At 41.6% G+C, this 18,516-nt stretch overlaps 1 protein-coding gene across 2 annotated transcripts in view; it reads right to left on the reverse strand.

Annotated features, from left to right (window-relative positions):
- The window catches only part of LOC147135807 (leucine-rich repeat transmembrane neuronal protein 4-like), a 34,165-nt gene extending 17,125 nt beyond the window's left edge, over positions 1 to 17,040 (reverse strand). The window contains exons 1-2 of one of the 2 annotated variants that reach the window (XR_015089841.1): positions 16,595 to 17,040; positions 3,954 to 5,646 (exon numbers count right to left, since the gene is read on the reverse strand). Coding sequence is in view for 1 of the 2 variants with exons in the window: in XM_086053421.1 (XP_085909547.1) it covers positions 4,022 to 5,646; positions 16,595 to 16,598 (1,629 nt within the window). In the remaining variant the exon portion in view is untranslated. The remainder of the gene's footprint in view (positions 1 to 3,953; positions 5,647 to 16,594) is intronic. The other variant, XM_086053421.1, reaches the window with a different exon arrangement.
- Between the last annotated feature and the right edge of the window lie 1,476 nt (positions 17,041 to 18,516).

The raw sequence follows: 18,516 nt of genomic DNA on the forward strand, positions 1-18,516 counted from the left end.
GCTTGTTTGTTTGATCTGCAATGTACCAATGGCTTTGGCAAAGAAAGGGAATTTGGAGCGGCATTTTAACACGGTTCGCGTGAGCTACGATCGTGATGAATCTGCAAAAGTGCGCCCAAAGCCCCCCACACCCCCTCCCCATGTCCAGTCTCCCTCCAAGGTAAGCAATTATTTTATTGTTGTTGTTGCTGCAAACTCAGAGATGTACCTGCTCTGTTTCGTTCATGTTCGAGTGGCTATTGCGTGCTTGTGTGTGTTTGCGTGCGCATTCGCGTGTGCGTGTGTATGCGCGAGCGTGAACTGGTCGATCCCAGGAGGCTTGCTGTTTAAAAAGCAGTTCTTGCGTCAGAAAAAGGCTGGGCACCCCTGATTTATACCTGTTTTGCATATTTTCTTAATTGCACATTACAAATAAACGGAGGAGAGCATAATTGGGGGAACAAAACCATTTGGGATGTGTGGAGGCATTAGTCTTTGTTGAACATAAAATAATAGATGAACTGTAGAATTTGACAAAAGCCAAGGTAGTTCACGTAAGGAGATTTCTTCAATAATGAAGCAGTCACTCAGCCACAATGAAGATTTTGCAGTGCCAAATACATCATATTTCCCCATTGAAATGAATGGAAAAGCCATTTATCCATTCCAGCACTCCTAAAAAATGACATGTTTGTGTTCTTAAAAAGGATAATAGCACTCATTGTTGTATTTTATAAAAACAGAGTAATAACTTTTTTTTTCGCCACGGACTGGTTTCATGTGAAGGCATAATTTGACGAACCAGCATAGAAACCTATAAAACCATTAAAACAACAATCCCCATCCCACAGAATGTGTTGCTGTAATTAGTGGACACAACCCCGGTTTACGTAGTTGCGCAGTCAAGGCAACAAATTAGCAAATTAATGTGTAACCATCTTAATACTGCACATTTATTCATTAGCAGCATGGTACGTTGAGAGTCAGCGTAAACATGTTGGCAACATCGTTTTAGACCACGTCAAAAATTATTTTGCATGAAGGTGGGTGGGTTGATGCTTTGATCTCAAGATGAAGAACACAATTCTACCCCAGCCAGAGGCAAGAGGAACATGGGGGTAGGTAGAGGATTATAAAATTCAATTTAGGCCAGTAGCGGGGGTGGCTCTTTTGTGCAACTGAGCTGCTTCCCCACATCTACTTATAAACACTCTCAAAGGAAACTGATCTATCTGTTGTGAAAGCTGCACATTCTACAGACACAACTCCAGATGATACACTCATCATGGTTTGTTTTGAGTGTGACAGTACTTCTGCATGTGGAAAAGGGCAGCCTCGGGTAAAAAGCAACGATTACAACATAACACCGCATGCATCATCATTCGGCTCATTCTCTGCAGGGACTTATTTTGAGAATGACCTAGCAATCGAGAGAAGAGGGCATGAAATTGCCCCTCGGTGATATAAAGAGGTTGTTGCGACGAGTAAGTGGGAATCCTTCTCAACAAGGGGTATATATGCTTTGTCGCCCAAACAGCTGCTCTCACCCTGCGCATGCATCTGTTTGCAGTTGCCATTTGCCGTTTGCGAACGACAAAAGTACAACAAGCACATTTTGTCGACACAGATATGATTGTGAACCAGATAAGCCACAGAAAAACGAATGGCTTGATGGATATCGGTTAATCTATTGGGTCGCAGGAACAACCGGATTTTGCTTGAGCTTGGGAACAAAGAGGTTCTAACCGAGATGGAAAATTAAAGGAAAAATTCTGCGATGAAATGACCAACTTCAAAGTAAGTATAGCTCAGAGCAATTGCACGCCCGCTTCCACCTCAGTTCCTAATCCTTCTCTAAAACTAACACCGTACAGGGGACAGGGAGTGGAAAATGAAAGTGTTCTTCTAAATGGCTTGTGGAGGGATGCCTGTCAAGTGGAACGGGTCTAGAGGGGAAATTAGCCAGAAAACATGCCAAGCGAGCACTGCGGCTGGCTGTGTGGCATCGTTCCTTCCTCAAAGGGGAAGAGGCTACACTCGCAGGAGCTCAAACACAAGGAATGCTTAATGAAACGACCAGAGAGACAAATGTGTTCTTTTCCATCCCTGACAATTCAAAGCCACAATGTTAGCAACCTTGTGTTGATTTACTTTAGACTGTCATTTGCAAGTTTCTCGATCTACATCTTTGGAAACTGCAGTTTGTCTTTGCCTGTGGTTCTGTGGTCTTTTCTGTCATAGTTTTATATATATATATATATATATATATATATATATATATATTGCGATAATGTTTAACAAGGTCAAAAGCTCACTAAGTCATCAAAGCATCATGTTATCTAACATCTACGGCGACACACCTGATTCAAATCACCAGGCTTATTATCAGGCTTTTGCAAATCTTGCTGATGAGCTGATCATTTGAAAAAGGTGTGTTGACGTCGGGATAAACCTAAAACAGGCTTGATTGTGCCTCTTGAGGACCGGACTTGGCCACACCTGGTCTAGACTACAGTCATAATTTCCCATGTGGTGCCCCACGGGGCTCAACTTTAGGGCATCTATAAATACTATCCAAATAAAACCCATGATATTGAGGGGTTTTTTTTCCTCAGAAAAGTATCATTTGTATCAATTGATATTTCAGGAACACAGAAGAAAAGTATAATTTGATTTCTGTGGAGCATCTGCCTCCATTAATTGATCATTGAAAATTACAGGAGAAAAAAAAGAACAATGGTTAGCTGTTAATGTATGATTAAATGATCAGCAATGGCTCTAATCTAGACTTCATCATACAATAAGACAGGCAAAAATTCAAAATGTTGCCTTGTTAAAAAAACAACTTGTATTCTCTTCAAAGGCTAACATCAATTGCACCTAAAACACAATTCTATAGACTTGATGCACAAAGCCATGAATAGAAGCATTGTTCGGCTTTGTCGGCTAGCAAGATACCACTTAGCCTTTCCATCATTAAACATTCAACACGTACTTAATGCAATTGTCATACTATTTGTCCATGTTAAGAAATTGTAAATTCACTCACACATCGTCTTGAGAAATTTCCATCTTTGAGCCCATGGAAAGCCTAGATTTATGTAACCCAGTGAAATAGCGACATTTCAACAAAACCAGTTCATCCCGCATCAATCCTTCAGACCATAAGACATATCGTTTCACCAAATACTCCAACTGCAAGGAAAAATTGGCCCTTTTCTCAAAGAGAGCACACATGAAAACGCCACCTTCACGCAAAAGTAGTTCGTTGCTTGTTTAGTCACAAGTAATCACATTTCCTTTTAACACCAGAAATGAAGGAACATTCTACATGCAGTGGAAGTTGGGGCAGCTACCATTGTGTATTCAAATCAACATGTAGTATGGCAAGTGATGCAATGCATTTATTTATTTCTGTGGAGGAAGTAATTTGTTTGTTTTGAGCAAACATTTCCAATCAAAAAGTCTAAAAACTTATGTTAGTGTCTGGCGTTGAATTGTAGAAAACCTGACATGTTTACCAGGTTATGTTGCCTTTTTTTCACATGCTGTCATGTATGACAATCAAATCATTTCCTTCAAACTCAAAGTTTTAAAAGAGTAGCAAACATGTTGTGAAAAATATATATTTACTAAAATTGTGAATCATGCAACACCGATGCAGTAAAATTTATAATAGTGTTAGTGTCCAATTATTCATAGTTCCCTTAATATTCTAGAAATCCAAATACTACAATTTAAAAATAGTACACCTGTGAACTCGATAAAGTAAAATAATTATAATTGATTTTTTTTTTTTTTTTCGCGTGATATTTGAAAAACCCTGAATTAGTTCCCTTAAAAACAAATTTAGAATGATGAGCTTAAGGTTAACTCCTGAATAATTGGAGGCATTAAGCAATGTTACAAATCAAAATGTGAGTCAAGGTTAATTAATTAGTATTTTTGGAGGGCATACTTGCTCAAATATTTACCTTTCTGATGAGCCTTTGTATTTTGAATTTGATTTCTAGTTTTAGGCTGATGCGATGATGGATCATACCTCACACTCCCTGGAGCTAGACATTGTGCAAGTGCAGGAGCCAGTGCCGTTGCCAAGCACTTCCAGTGCCTCCGGAGTGGCAGCAGGGTTGTAGCTCATGTAATACTCTTGCAGCTGGGTGCTTAGGTCCTGCTCCGGCTCGGGACTCTTTTTGCGACACTTTCTCCCCACCATGGATCGCTGGTGGAGCAATCTGGTCGCACCCGGGTAGCGCCGCCACAACACGTAGATAATGGTCAAAATTAGAGACATGCTAAAGAAGAGTGCCACACTGCCCACCACCACTTTATGGAGAGTCATATGTTCCATCTCTGGGGGTAGTATGTGAGTGGGCCGACTACGTGCGAATGAGTCTCTTGGATCTTTGCTCATATGGCCTGGGAACGTAGGATGTGGAATAGGTTGCGGTCTGAAAGGTGGCTGTGGGCCAAAGGTTGGTGGCATGAGTGGAGATCCACTTGTGGGGGCAAATGTGGGCTCATTGGTGGCTTCGGAAAAAAGCTCTGACATTGGAGAGGGTGTCTCAGTCAGAATGTAGTCAGTTTCCTCACAAATGCCGTGGCTCCTCGTGGCTTCCATAATCTTTTCTCCTTGGAGATATTTTGGGCTGCTGCATATCATAGTGGTGTCTTTGGTGCCACGGAAATTTCTTAACCAAGCCACGAGTGGACATATGCCAGCGGCACAATCCCATATGTTGCCAGCAAGGCTGATGGAAGTCAGTGAGATCCACGCCGACACCGCCTCCTGTGATACGTTGGACAGTTTGTTGGATTCCAGGTTGAGGACTTGAAGGTTGGGCAAGCAGTGGAACACAGCTGGATCCAGGGTCTGGATCTCATTTCCAGACAGGTCGAGTTTCTGCAGCGTATACCACGTCCACGGAAGTCCCTGGTTGACGACCTTGATGCGGTTCCACTGCAGATACAGCGATCTCAGATTGGCAAGACGAGGAAACAGAAAAAAGTTGATCCGTGTGAACTGGTTGTGCTCAAGATGCAGCTCCATCAGCTTCTGTAACCCTAAGAAGGTGGTGCGTGTGAGCGCCTTCATTCGATTGTAGCCCAAATCCAGAAACTCCAAACTTCGGCACTCAAGGAATGCTCGTATGGGGATGTTAGAGAGACCATTAGATCGGAGGTGTAAGTTTTGCAACTTTCGCAAACCGTGGAATTGTCCCGGCTGCAGGATTTCCAACTTGTTGTAAGACAGGTCTAAACTGCGAAGATTGGGAATTCCGTGGAATGTCGAATTGTGCAGAGATGTGATCTTGTTTGAGCTCATAATCAGCTCTTTAAGTCGACGGACTCCCTGGAACGCCCGGCTGTCGACCGCTGAAATCTGATTGTGATCCAAGTATATCCACAGAAGCTGACCCAGGTGAGCAAACTGATACGGCAACAGGGTGTGTAGTTCATTGTAGCGCATGGAGAGGCCCTGGCACCCAACTGAAATGTTTTCTGGGACGTCCAAGAAGCCAGATGAATCGCAATTAACGGTTTTCCCTTCGCACCGGCAGCTGTTTGGGCATGTGCGCTCACCGAAGCTGAACAAGAGGGGAACTCGCAATAGGAGTAGGAGTGGAAAGAGGAGGTGTGTCACTCGTCCATCATTCAGCATTGGACCTAGAAGAGAAGAAAATACATATCATTGACTACAGTTTCACATATATGAATCAGGAGGCGTAAGACCCCGTACGGATGACACCAAATTAGTGTAAGCCTTTCATTTTGTTTTTAAGACAATAATATGAGAACATACGATCAATTTACTAAAGGTTTAGTGACAAGTTGACACCTACAGTTGACTATTGAATTTTAACACATGGTTGATATTTGCAAATTGATGTCTTATGACCTATTCAAATAATTTCCTGACACATGAAAATACATGAGTATCAATTAATAATAATGGTGGATTCTTGCAACTAATATCGAAAAACACTTCACGCAGCACAAAAAAATTAATTAATCATCGCCGACCCCACTAACACAGAATATACGGTATACTGTTAAAGACCATTAAAGATGATGCTGGGCTTTTACGACGGCAATGACAGAGATGTAATCCTCCTCATTACAAATCAGAGGACCGCGTATTATACAGCAGTTAGTTATGGTAGAATTACCACATCTCTGGATGGATTAAATTGTGGCATAGTCTAACCCCTGGTACAGTTGGCTTATTATTTCCACTTTCTTTTGAGAAGGACAAATAAAAAAAAATAAAAAAGACACGCATATGCAGACTACAATTAAGAACAGTGATATGATAGAGGATGTAAATGATGTGAATTGATGGTGAGTAAATGAGAGTAGGGACAACGTGCCATGTGAAAATGTGTTCTATTAATAAAACTCTTGACTCCTCCAAGCCATAAATGCACTGCAGCTTCCATCTTATCCATTAGCTGCTCTGTGAAGTGGCTAAGTGTTCAATGCACCAGACCCATTCATTAGTTTTCTTAAAATGATATTCTCATTGGAGCAGTTAGAAGGGTCTCCGTGTGCCCAAAGAGGGGGTAAACCGTTTTTGAGGTCCTGAAACATTCGGCTATATGATGTGCATGAGAGCTGTGGCATTGAGCCATTTCTCATTGGCGTCGCTGGTGACAGCACATTTAATTAGCGCACATTGATTCAGTATGGATCCCTGCATAAACAAAAGATGGAGAAACAAGTGTATATTCAGTGACGTAGTCTTGTTCTTTTTTCATGACACAAGTATTAGAAAACCTTCACACTTCATAGTTTGAGTGATGTTTTGGCAGCTTTTCAGCATCAAAAGCTTCACTCTGCGGAGATGCTCATGAAAACAGAAAAAAAAAAAAACTGCGATAAAAAGTCGAAAAAGACTTTAGTAGTTTTAGTTGCCAGCCCAAGAGATTTAATCTAATCCGTGACACGAACATCTGATTATCTCACTTTTTTCTTCTTAGCAAAGCTTGACCAATTGTAGCTAAAGGCGTCTGAGGTTTTCTATGCAAAATAAGTATTGAAAAACCGCTGTAATATCTGAAGGTGAATTTACACTGGTTTATTTGAACATAATTGGCAGTGAATGGGGTATGTAACCGACAAAGACAAACTCAGCAATCTATCTAATCTGTAGAGGAGGTACAAAATTAAACTATAACAATATATGACACCGTTATCTGTCTTAGGGTTGGGACAAAATGACCATTTACAAACATATGTAATGTCATCTCTCATAGCACTGAATAGATACAACAGCATGTGCCTCTCAGGTGCTAGCAGCTCCATTCATTTAGTTTTGACAAACAGGTATAAATCACGTCAGTGTTAGTGTTACTTTTTACAATGTGTAATTTTATTAAATGTTGTTTGACAGTAACACTCACATTTGGATGCCCGCAAGTCAATACCAGATGATTAGCTTGCCTTTTAACCACTAATTAGGATTAATGTTATGAGGTGAGCCACAGCACTTTCCCTGCTATCTTAACATTTAACTAGAAGGTAAAGTAGCACCTTGATTTAAGAATGCCGTGACTGAGCTACTACTCCTGGGCCGATGTGCCGTTGTCTGCCGTGCCCAAAATTCGCAACACAAAGCCAAAAATCCAATGAGCAACAGCTTGTAAATTGAGGTACCGCTGTATTTACAACTAAAAAATGGCGTGCAAATGCACCATCCAGCAAGGTTTCCAGAAGCTCTCAAAACACATCTTTTCATATGTCACCTAAGGTTATACACTGATGGCAAGTTTTTTTTTTAATCCCCTAAAAATGAGACTACTTTCCAGCCTGAGGGTATAGAAGGTTGTGCCAGTCCCCAAAGAGTCAGCTGTCATATTGCTTGGCATTGCGACGACTTGATATTTCATTTGAATGCACAACGCTCTAAGCACCAATGCAAAGGCTATTAGCCAGAGTGCCTGAGTGGGTTGGCCAACAATGTGCAGGTCAAATTCTGAAGCACTTCAAACAAATGAAAAGAGAGCCAGAAAACCAACTATATCCACTATTTATTATTAAACGTCCAACTATGCAACAGCTTATGAAAATTATACTACAGTTTGTGTTTCATTGCAGAGACATTTTGTGATTAGAAAGAGGCACAATAGCACAATCAACTCCCTCCATTTTGCAGACAGACATTTCTTCTTTGTGTTTTTATTTGCCCGGGCTGATATGCGGCAAGGAATGCATACAGGGTGCATGTTGATAAAATCAAGTTGCAGCAAATGCAAAAAGGAACGGACCCCTAGTAAATGTCACTGCTGCTGTTTTAGTGGTTGCCATATTTCATAGTTAAAATGACTGCAGTGAAAAAGCTCATTAAAACAATAAAGCTAAAGCCTAAGAGTTTTGTGCAGTATCAAAAATGATGATAATTGAGTGCGGTAGACTTGCACTGTGGCAGTGCAGGCCTCGTTTAATGTGTTGGGGAATTTGGCTAATGGCTCTGCTTGGTGTTCCCGTATTCCAAGGGCGTTTAATTTTACACACCCCCAGCACACCTCACAATTTGGTGGCTGAAAGTAAACTCAATTTTAAGTCTGCTGGAACCATGGCTAAGTATCGGCGCAGGTAGTTAAATGTAATTGCGGCATATTTGCAGGAGGGGAAGGCGGGCTCCATGTCGCCACTTCACAGCAGTGATCCGTGATCTCTCTAGCCAATTTTACATAATCTGCCCATCAGGGGCGGAGTCAGGACTGGGCCTGGATGTCGGGGCAGTAGAATTGTGCTCTGTGAGAGAAATATTCAGGGCCACCCTGATTTTTCCAGGCGCACCCAATAGCCACGTTCTGGCTCCGCCCCTGCTGCCCGTGGAGGTCTGCTTGCAGTTCCAAATCAGATTTTGCTCCCACTGTGTCAAGGACTATCAGCGCGCCTCTCGCGCAGGGCATTTTGAAGGGAATGAGAGGAGCCGCTTCGATTGGCTGCGTTCATGCCCACAACGGCGCAAACTGCCCGCTTGCATCTGCACCAAGCTGCGTGCATCTGCAAAAAAAAATTGGCAATGGCAGGGCACGAGTATACAGCCCATACTGTAAAGTAACTCACTACAGTGTTGGGAAAAGTTGTTTCACACTACAGCAAATTAATCTGTTAAATGTATACTTTAGTGCGAATCAAAAGCGAGAATTATTCGAAAGTTCAGCCTCATTCGATCTCTTTCCCAGTGAGAGGAGCTGTTAGTTTGAAAGCGTATGATGTGTGACTGAGCTTAGGCAAGCAGAATCTGAGATGGGCACTTTAGTATTGTGATTTACGACATAACTGACCATGCGCACTTAGATTTAGGGCACATAAAATGAGAAGCACTCCCAGTTACTTAAAGTGTGTGACATATTTTAAGTCACGGGGACCATCGTGTGCAACGGCGAGTCACTGGACACATTGGCACGCGTGACAGTATTGAAATGACGTTTGTTTTTAGCTAACTAAAACCTGTTGTTTCAGAAGCAAAAATTTGAAGGTCAGCTATACTGTCAACTGAGAGAAGAAAGTAGTTATTTAAAGTGGGTGATTTTTGACAAAAGCTTGTTTTACAATAACTGGAGCTGCGCACAGTAAACCGAGAAGAAAAAGAGAAATCTGCCTTAAATACACGTACGTTGTACACGAGAAGGACAACACAGCGCTGTATATGAATTATCAACTGATGCGATGAACGGTCAATTTTTGTGAGCTCACTTAAACTGACAGACTTAGTGGGGGATGTTATAACCAAGGTCTCACGAGTGCATTGACCTCCTAAAGTTGAAAAGTAGATAAATGAAGGTCTGTGCTTCAGCTGCTCATTGACTCTTTCATCAGAAAAGAAGCAAGACTTCAATTATTAATTCCCCAAGCCCTATTCCCACCTTAAGACATTTCTCAAAGTGCACCCATTAACGTTCTAGATCAGAATGAATATGCAGAACAGTATGTACAGTCGAACTCCAATTGCTCCACATGATGAAGAGGCTTTCACATACGTCAATTTCTCAAAGACATTAAGTGCTGCGCTGCAGCGCCGGTTGAACACATCCATTGATTGCAGCGTTTATCATGGTCATTTAAGGTACTATATGGCCACTCTTGATTCTTATTGGCTGATTGGCGTGCGCTGATTATCTGCTAATACAAATATAATGTTAACTGTTATGAAAACTACGGAACCGCTATTGTAGCTGTTATTGAAACAGATGAATAGCTGTGCGGTGACGAGAAAAAGCTGTTTCATTTGACCATTTCTGACTCACACCAGAGCTGGGCATTCTGCCTATGTGCCTACCGTCAGGCTATGACGGACGCCCACATTGTAGGCGATAAACGATAGACGGGAAACTTAAAAAAACAGTCGCACTAAGCATAGTCGGAAGCCCATTTTTTCCGCCTTATGTAATTATCTACAACAAAGAGCGAAAAGCCCGACTTAATTTCTGTACATTGATGTTCACTTTAGTTGATGTAGTTTTGATAACTCCGTTTTGCTACTTTTGCTATGTGTAGGCTATATTGCTATTGCTGAAGTCTTTTTGTTGTTGTTGTTGTTGTTGCATGATAGAGGCAAACATATTCTCCTTGTTATCCCTCCAAGTACGATGCAGACATTGGGGATGAACTCAAAAGGCATGTACAGCAATTTCAAGGTGAGGTAAGTGCCTCAGCTCAGCAAATAAATGCGATGGAGTTTATTAGCTGATGGCTGAGAAAGCGAGCAGATTTTACTGTGGCTCTTGTCACGTAACATGGATGCATCGCACTTTGAAATCGTAGCAGTCCACGGATCTGGACTTGGAAATATCAACCGCTTCTGACATTACTGAGCACATTTCACATCTTGATTATAATTGAAGTGTCACGGGCTATAGTTCTTGGCTACAATGCAATGGCTCGGCAATATGTATTCAAATGTAAGCAATCAAAATAGACACGAGACTGTGCGGGATTTTGCTCCACAACGAGACCCAAATCGAGTTGAGAGCAGAGACAACTGTATCTCGTTGGCACACGCACTGACGCTTGTCACGCACACAGACTCATTAGTGCTGTGTGATTGTTTCTCTCCCTGTCACATTGCAATCTCTGACTTTTGGTTATATTTCTTCCGTGTCCCGCCTGCAGCCTTCCCTTGGACTCAAGCAAATTAAAATGAGACTTTGTTGGATATGCTGATTCATGCAGATACCACAACTCCAACTGGAAATAGCAGTTCCCTCGGAAATTGCAGGAGAATACAAAAGAAACGCAGGAATGAGGAGGATTTGTTCAAACATCACAAAATCATCGCAGAGCTAGAGCTTTTCTGACAAACGGAAAGATTTTTTTTCCCCTTCAGACAATGCTCCCAAGACATGAAATCTTGTGATTTCCGCTAATGTTTATAAGGTAACGAACGAACAATAGTCTGGTGACCGGAGCACATTTCTGCACCGCAGGATTATGACAGGCAGCTCATCAACGCATAATAGCACACAAAGGTACAGAACCATTGATTACCTTTCGCTTGGACTCGGTAGTTTGCTCCCACATGCTTTTATTAGCTTCTTGCAACAACAAGGCTTGTGGTCACGTCATTGTTCCTTTCACAAGTTAATTGAAGTTATGTAATAAGAGTTAGTCTTCTATGTATACATCACCGAATGGTTTGGGTCCTGAATACATTAAGGAAATGAAGCCCAGGTTTTAAAGCAAACATGGTGAAGCGCCATTTAGCTGTTATGCCGCAACGGAAGTGAAGTCAGCGCCAAGCATCTGTACAGTGTGTCTTTTAAAACCAAACAAAGCCTGCCAAGTTTAGACAAATAATGCAATTCAATAATTTTACTTGATAATCATTTTGTGCTGTAATTTTACAAAAATCACATTTTTCAACTGATAAATTCTGGCAGAGATCATATTGTCCTCTCCCTGGCAACCGTTGTTAATGCAAAGCTTCAGTCACAGTGGTTCACCTGGTGCCATGAATCAAAACCATTTCACCATATCACCATGCGACTCCCCTTCCATTGTCTCCTGCTTTCATATCGCGTTAACCCGTTAACACTTGTGTTAACACTTGTGTTAACACTTGTGTTAACACTTGTGTTCACTCGTTAGGGATGCTCATAATGAATGTGTGAACTGACTGACAGCTTCCCGGCCGCCTCAAGAATTACGGCGGACTCTGTGCCTAGCTAGAAATGACGGCGGTGCCGCCCGACCGTCGCTGATTATTGTCCAGCTTCGGACCAAGGTACGACGCTCGCTACGGACAGATTTCCATTTCCGTGGGTTTTACATGTATCGATCTGCAGCTGGTTCTTGTGGACTTTTTTAGTGGATAGTCGATATAATTTGTCAAGGATAGTTTGTCTAGCATAGTCCAAGCTGTGGCTGTCTCCTTTCACTTTTTTTTTTTTTTTTTTTTTTCTCAGATTTCTGCACGTATCTTCCTGCAAGAGAACTATTGGTATTCCACAGCCGGTGCTTGTTTCCTCCTGGCTGCCACAATCATTTCAAGAGTTCAGAATTTTACCCCTGTGAGACATGCTGCTTCACCTCTATTCTCTCTTGCGTGCGTGTGGTTGATGCGTTTCGTTCTACCCCTGGTTGGTTTAATTACCTGTGCCAGGGAGGTGTTTTCATTGCCACCAAGTTTTCAATTTTGTTCGTTTTGTCAACAGTTCTGCATACCTTGAATGGATCTAATATTCGATTGATTGATTGATTAATTGATCATGAAAGGAATCAGTTGATTGTGTGGAGTTAATTGTTGCTTGATGTGTCTTGAAGTCATTGAGGCGAAATGGAGTGCACTGTCAGATTGTGGAAAAGCAGTGTGAGACTGCACACGCACTTAAGTGTGCTGACTTTAATAACGCTGTCCTTTGGTAAAGTGTGAACACTTGTATCCAAATGTTTCAGCGCACCAAGCAAGTGGGTCAAGACTGCTTTAAGAGGTGGTCTCAGTCTGCTTGCAAAGTTTGCTTCCACTGTAAGAACTGTTTCAAAAGCGGCAGAAAGTAAAAGGGGAAAAAAAAAACATGTTGCGGGAAAAGATTGACCTAGGCATCACAATGGCATATTTTTTCAGCATGAGCCATTTGGTTTTGACTTCATGCATACGCTTTTTTTTCTGGGCAACTTGGGCAAGGGTTAGTCAAAGCTGAGGCATGATTGGTCGTGATCTGACCTCTGAGCATTTGTGACGTCATTTTCAGTTGACAGAAGTGACAAAATGGCCGCCCCCTCAGATGGCTAAAAACAGGTACAGTTTGATCCTTAACTCATATTCCACAAACAATATTAATCAGAAGGCGTGTTTGGACTAGTGGGCCTGCATAGAACTTATTCTTCTTAAGAAAAAAATTGGGATGACTTCCTCCACGTTAAGTTCAATGATGAAATGGCCATAAAGAATTGAAGCCCACCATGCCCAAACAAGTGATTAAAAAATTGCTTTGGTCCAAATTAGATTTGCGAAGTACACTTGAGAACACAGCAAGGGTTTTACTTATTGAAGTAGATGCTGTGATAAGTTATTGTTTGGGGGGGAATAACTGATAAGGTACAAAATTGGCGATCATTTCCATTTCTTTGTTAAAAACTACTGAATGCTAAAACAAACAAATTTTCATCCAATGCAGTTGTAAGGATGACAATAAAGCATCTGTGCCTCTATGTCGTTTATTTAGAGACGTTCTAAATGAGAAGCTTTTATCGTGGAGGCTTTCAGGAGAATTTGAAAAAGACAAAAGCGCAAAATGGAACTTAATGGACAAAAAAAAAAACAACAGAATGTGGTCTGGACATTTTTCATTCATACACTCATTGTCTATAAATCATTGATGCAAAGAAGTTATTTGTTGTTGTTGTTTTCCCTTTCCTCACACATTTGTATCTTTTCAAAATAATTACTCCTCCTCCTCTGAGGACCAATTACAATCTCTGGTAAAGGAAGAATATCTATTATGGGATAGATGGACTTTTTATCGTCACGTCCATTATATTTTACTAACTCGAAATGCTGCTTGAATGTACTTTTTGAGCAGTTCTGCTGCTATTTGAAGCGAGACATCGTGCATAAAACAACACGGATACTTCACTACTGCGGATGTAGATGGTCGCCAAGAGACACATACTAGACAAAACAGTGGGTACACCTGAACAAGCTAATGAGAGCCAATGCAAGAGCTATTTGAAAAGATTCTGCTTTTACAAAGACAATATTTTTTATGGAGCACTTTAAAAAGGGTTGTGCTTGTACTACACTTGTAGGCAATTTAGAGTCTTCAATGAACCTAACGTGCATGTTTTGTGGATGTGGAAGGAAGTACCTCCACACAGGAATCCCAGAGCCTGTCGATTGTGAAGCAGATGTGCTAGCCACGACCTCATCGTGCTGCCCAACGTCTTCTTGTGTGTGCTAACTTACTCATTCTCAGGACATTGAAAGTGCGCATGTCAAGAGTGTCATTTGCAACTAGGTGAAAGGTATTTATCATTACAATATTTACCACACTCGCAAGCATTTGAAGGGTGTGAAACCCGAATTTACACCAGACTTGTTCAATTCATCAACGCCGCTCAAGTGCCGCAAGTTGACCAGAAACTTTTACTGCGAGACGCAGAGTGGCCAAAGTCCATAAATGAAGTGAGTTAACCACCGCTGCACGAGTCACACTATTTTCTCCTGTACTATTAATCAAGGCGTTGGGAACAGATATTTGGTTATTATTTCCGATGTAAATAATTTTACAATGAATACATTCCATTATGAAGGAACATAAAAATGCCGATGAATATTAACGTGTTAAAAGATATCAACATTTATTCAATTCTGACCCAAAATAAAAAGTGTAACTTTCACCATGCAGGAAACTGGCTAACACTGTCGAATTTTGGTATTTTTCTCAAATTGACGACTTTACCAAGACATTTTATTATAAAAGAAATCAGTTTTTCCAACACCTGGACAATCATTAGACTTAACTGATTGTTGTTGCTGTTTTTGGGAAGGAGGGGGTTATCATGGCAAAAATGCAGGTGACCTCGCAGGCTAGTGATCGTTTGCTTAACCTTTTGATGTCCACCCAACACATTCTGTTTGTTTTTATAGTTTATTTTATGGCTGTGGTCTTTAATTGCTAAAACAACCTTCTTTCAGAAACAGTCAGACCTCCTCTTGTGTGTTTTTAGCAGGGTGCCCTCGTACGTTCTCATACTCGCTAATTATGTTGCTCCTAGCTTGTTTGGAGCAGCATCACTCCACATGTACTGTAAAATAGGACACAGAGCAATGTAGACGAGCACAAACTTAAGGCAGGCATATTAAATCATATTTTTGGAAGATGTCAACGGGCGTAAAAATGATCTCGCTGGATTTTGGCCACACATGAATTGTCCAAGTGGCACAATTCCGACTTTTTGTTCTAACCAGGTGATGGGTTGTAATAGGATATATTGCTAGGTCACCTTCAGTAAGAGTTGTTTCTGACAAACGCACGATTTTGTTGAATAATTTCTTGTAATTAAATCAATTAAAAAAAACATAATTGTGGTTGCAAATGAGTTGCTTCTTAAAACTCAGCCAGTGTTTACGCATGCATGTATGTGTGGGCAGTGTGGACGGCCCGCTGCCTGGATCATGTAGACTAAAACATGTGGAGCAATATAATGAGATCGAGCAAATATTCTGCCTCTACAAAAATAATAATGCACACAACAGTTCCCCTTTTTTTCCCATTTTATTATTGTGATTCAAGTGTATAATGCTTTACATGACCCTGATATTTTGCCGCTCTTGTGTAGTTAGATCAGGTGATCCAAATATTTTCAGCCTTAGTGATGGATCATATTTTATCCTTACCTATTTTTGTGCCAGGTGAGTGTATGTTTGGAAAAATAAAAAACGGAAAGGACGAAATGGCAAAGTTTCATAAGTAAACACATTGAGCTCTTTGCATAGATAGGCCTGCCATCATTATGTGTGCCAGCACACACGGAAATGCAAATCCAACACCAAATCATCTTTTTAATCGCAAACTCAGCACTGTTTTAACCACCCAACCCCACAGTAAAATGAAGATTGATTGAAAGCTGTAGCAGGCAAGGCAAGTGTGGGTTTGTGGCTCCTGAGCTTGTGAACACTAAAATGGAGGAGGTGTGTGGGATGAGATTGGAGGAGCTGTTGGGGCAGCAGAAGTTAGAAGAATGACTCAAATCTGCCACAGCTTGCAATGCTGTGGGAAAGTGCGCGGACTGAGCCCTGCGTTTCCACTTGACAAACCTCATCTTTTTAAGATCATCTTGTCATTCTCATCAATTAAGTGCTGCGTGATTTATCCCACGTTAGTCCACTGCGCAGTTACACCTCAACGCTTGACTTGGTCATTTACACATCGAAATGTGACAATAATCACCTCTCCTTGATGCATGTATTTTGTTTGGTTAACGAATGCACCCGTAGTGCTGCTTTTCAGACGACTCGTTTTGTAGAGAGTGCAAGCTGAAACTGATTTGGTTAGAACAGGTTCAGGCTCGCAAATGATGAACAGTCCACATTGCAATCGAGATGAGCACTAAATGCACCTAACGACATTTGGTACATGTTTTCCTGCCCTCACTTACTCACCCATGTTGTCTCATCCGCGCGTCCGCTCCGTTCCTGGTCGTGCAATCCTTCAACACTGATCACGACTTCCCCTTGTGTCGCTTGTCCAATCCAGACCCGCAAAACCGGCGGAACCCTTTAAGCAAGCGGTGGCTCACCTTCTGTCATTCCTACAAAAAAAAAAATTTAAATGAAAAATCTTCCGGTGGTTCAAGCGTTCAAAGTTTGTTCCATTGCGCACTGACGCTGCGTAACTTGCCACGCATATTGGAAAAATGTGTCCACAAAGGCCAAGTTGCGAATGGCTCTTCGGATTTGAAGCATGGTTTTAGAACGCACGCCAAAACAAAACAAAAAAAACAGGGAAAGTGTAAAAAGTCAAAAGGAGCACGGTGATGGCGCAGTGATGGGCGCAGCCTCCTTCGCAAGCAGGTGCTCCTTGCAAGCGCGCGTCAGCAGTGTGCTGGATTTGCAGCGGCGCGTGCTCAGCCTACCCAGATGCGTGCGCGCGCACGGATGCGTGGGGTACGCGTGCGCGAGGGACAACGCGAGACAGTGAATGTGAAAGCACTCAATGCATTGTTGAACAGCTGCAGGCGCTTATGACCAAATATGAGATTTGTTGTTTGTTCAATCATCAATTCGCTCCCCAAACCCAGTCGTGATTGTGCTGTAGGGGGGCATGCTGGAGGATTGTAATTATTACGGGTTGGGTGGGTGCAAGCTTGATCCAGTCTCACGTTGCGTAATTATTGCAGTTGAGAGTGCTCAATGCAGTACTTTGTAAAAACACATTTTATATAATGTAGTGAAATGTCAAGTGTTTGTGAAAAGGCATTGTTACTAATTCACCACCAACGTAATACTCATAATTTACTTTCCATTTGGAATTGCTTATGGAATGCTGATAGAACTGTGAATTTTAATATGAAATGTCAGACCACCTACTAAGAAAAGTGCAAGATTACTATTTGAAGTCAAAATTACTCACAAAGTCAGGGCAAATAGAAAGAGACTACAAAAATGCTCTTGTCGCTTTCCACAGCAACTTCAATAGCTAAAAAGGATTTTGAAAAAGATGATCCATGAGTGAGCTGGAGACTGTCGAAGCTGACTTCAGACCAAAGGCCATTTCCAAACGTTCATACTCAGAATTTAGATTGGGGCATGCTGACCACTACTTGTGCCGCCGTTAAATACCTTGTAATGCGAAATACGTCATATAAATTTGACACACTGCTGAAAATAGTGTTGTCAACAGCCGTGCCAAATTTGAATGATTAAAAAAATCCCCAAGCATATAGAATGAAGCTTCAAAATTGTGAAAACTCCAACCATTGTCTCCACTCTCAAACAATGTGGTCGTGCCGAATGCGCCGAAAGCATGCTGTAGATAGACACGCCTCAAGATGACAGCACGCGTGTCAGTTAGTTATTGCTAAAGGCACGGATAGTTGAGAATCGTCAGCATAACAGCGACAGCTCAAGTCATATTTGCTCCGATAGCCCCAAGCATATAGAGACTGAACAATAAAGGGCTCAGTACCGATCCATGTGGGACTCCACAGGTGACGTAAAAAAACTTCAAGGTCACATTGCCTTGAAGAACACCAGGTGTCTTTTCTGAGAGATAGCCTTTAACACCGATACATGTTTAAAGTTGGTCTGACGTTATTAAAGGCTGCGCTGAGTTCAAACATTGATACTATGGATGTGTTGTCAGTGTCCGTCCATGTAGTTAGTTAAAGCTCATCAGCCTTATTTGCCGTCTCAGTAGAATGATCTTCCCTTAATCCAGATTGAAAGAGTTTAGATAAATTGTCCGTGTCCGAGTCCGTGTCATTAGTAAAGGGGGCCTTGGGGTCAATCGTTAGTGGCGCTAGGGATCGCTTTGTCAGAACCTCAAATGATTTGATGTTATTGTTAAATCTCGGACTGAGGTT

Source organism: Filicampus tigris, chromosome 15 (assembly GCF_054856515.1).
Source record: "Filicampus tigris isolate MCC_2025a chromosome 15, RoL_Ftig_1.0, whole genome shotgun sequence".
NCBI classification, from domain to species: Eukaryota; Metazoa; Chordata; class Actinopteri; order Syngnathiformes; family Syngnathidae; genus Filicampus; species Filicampus tigris.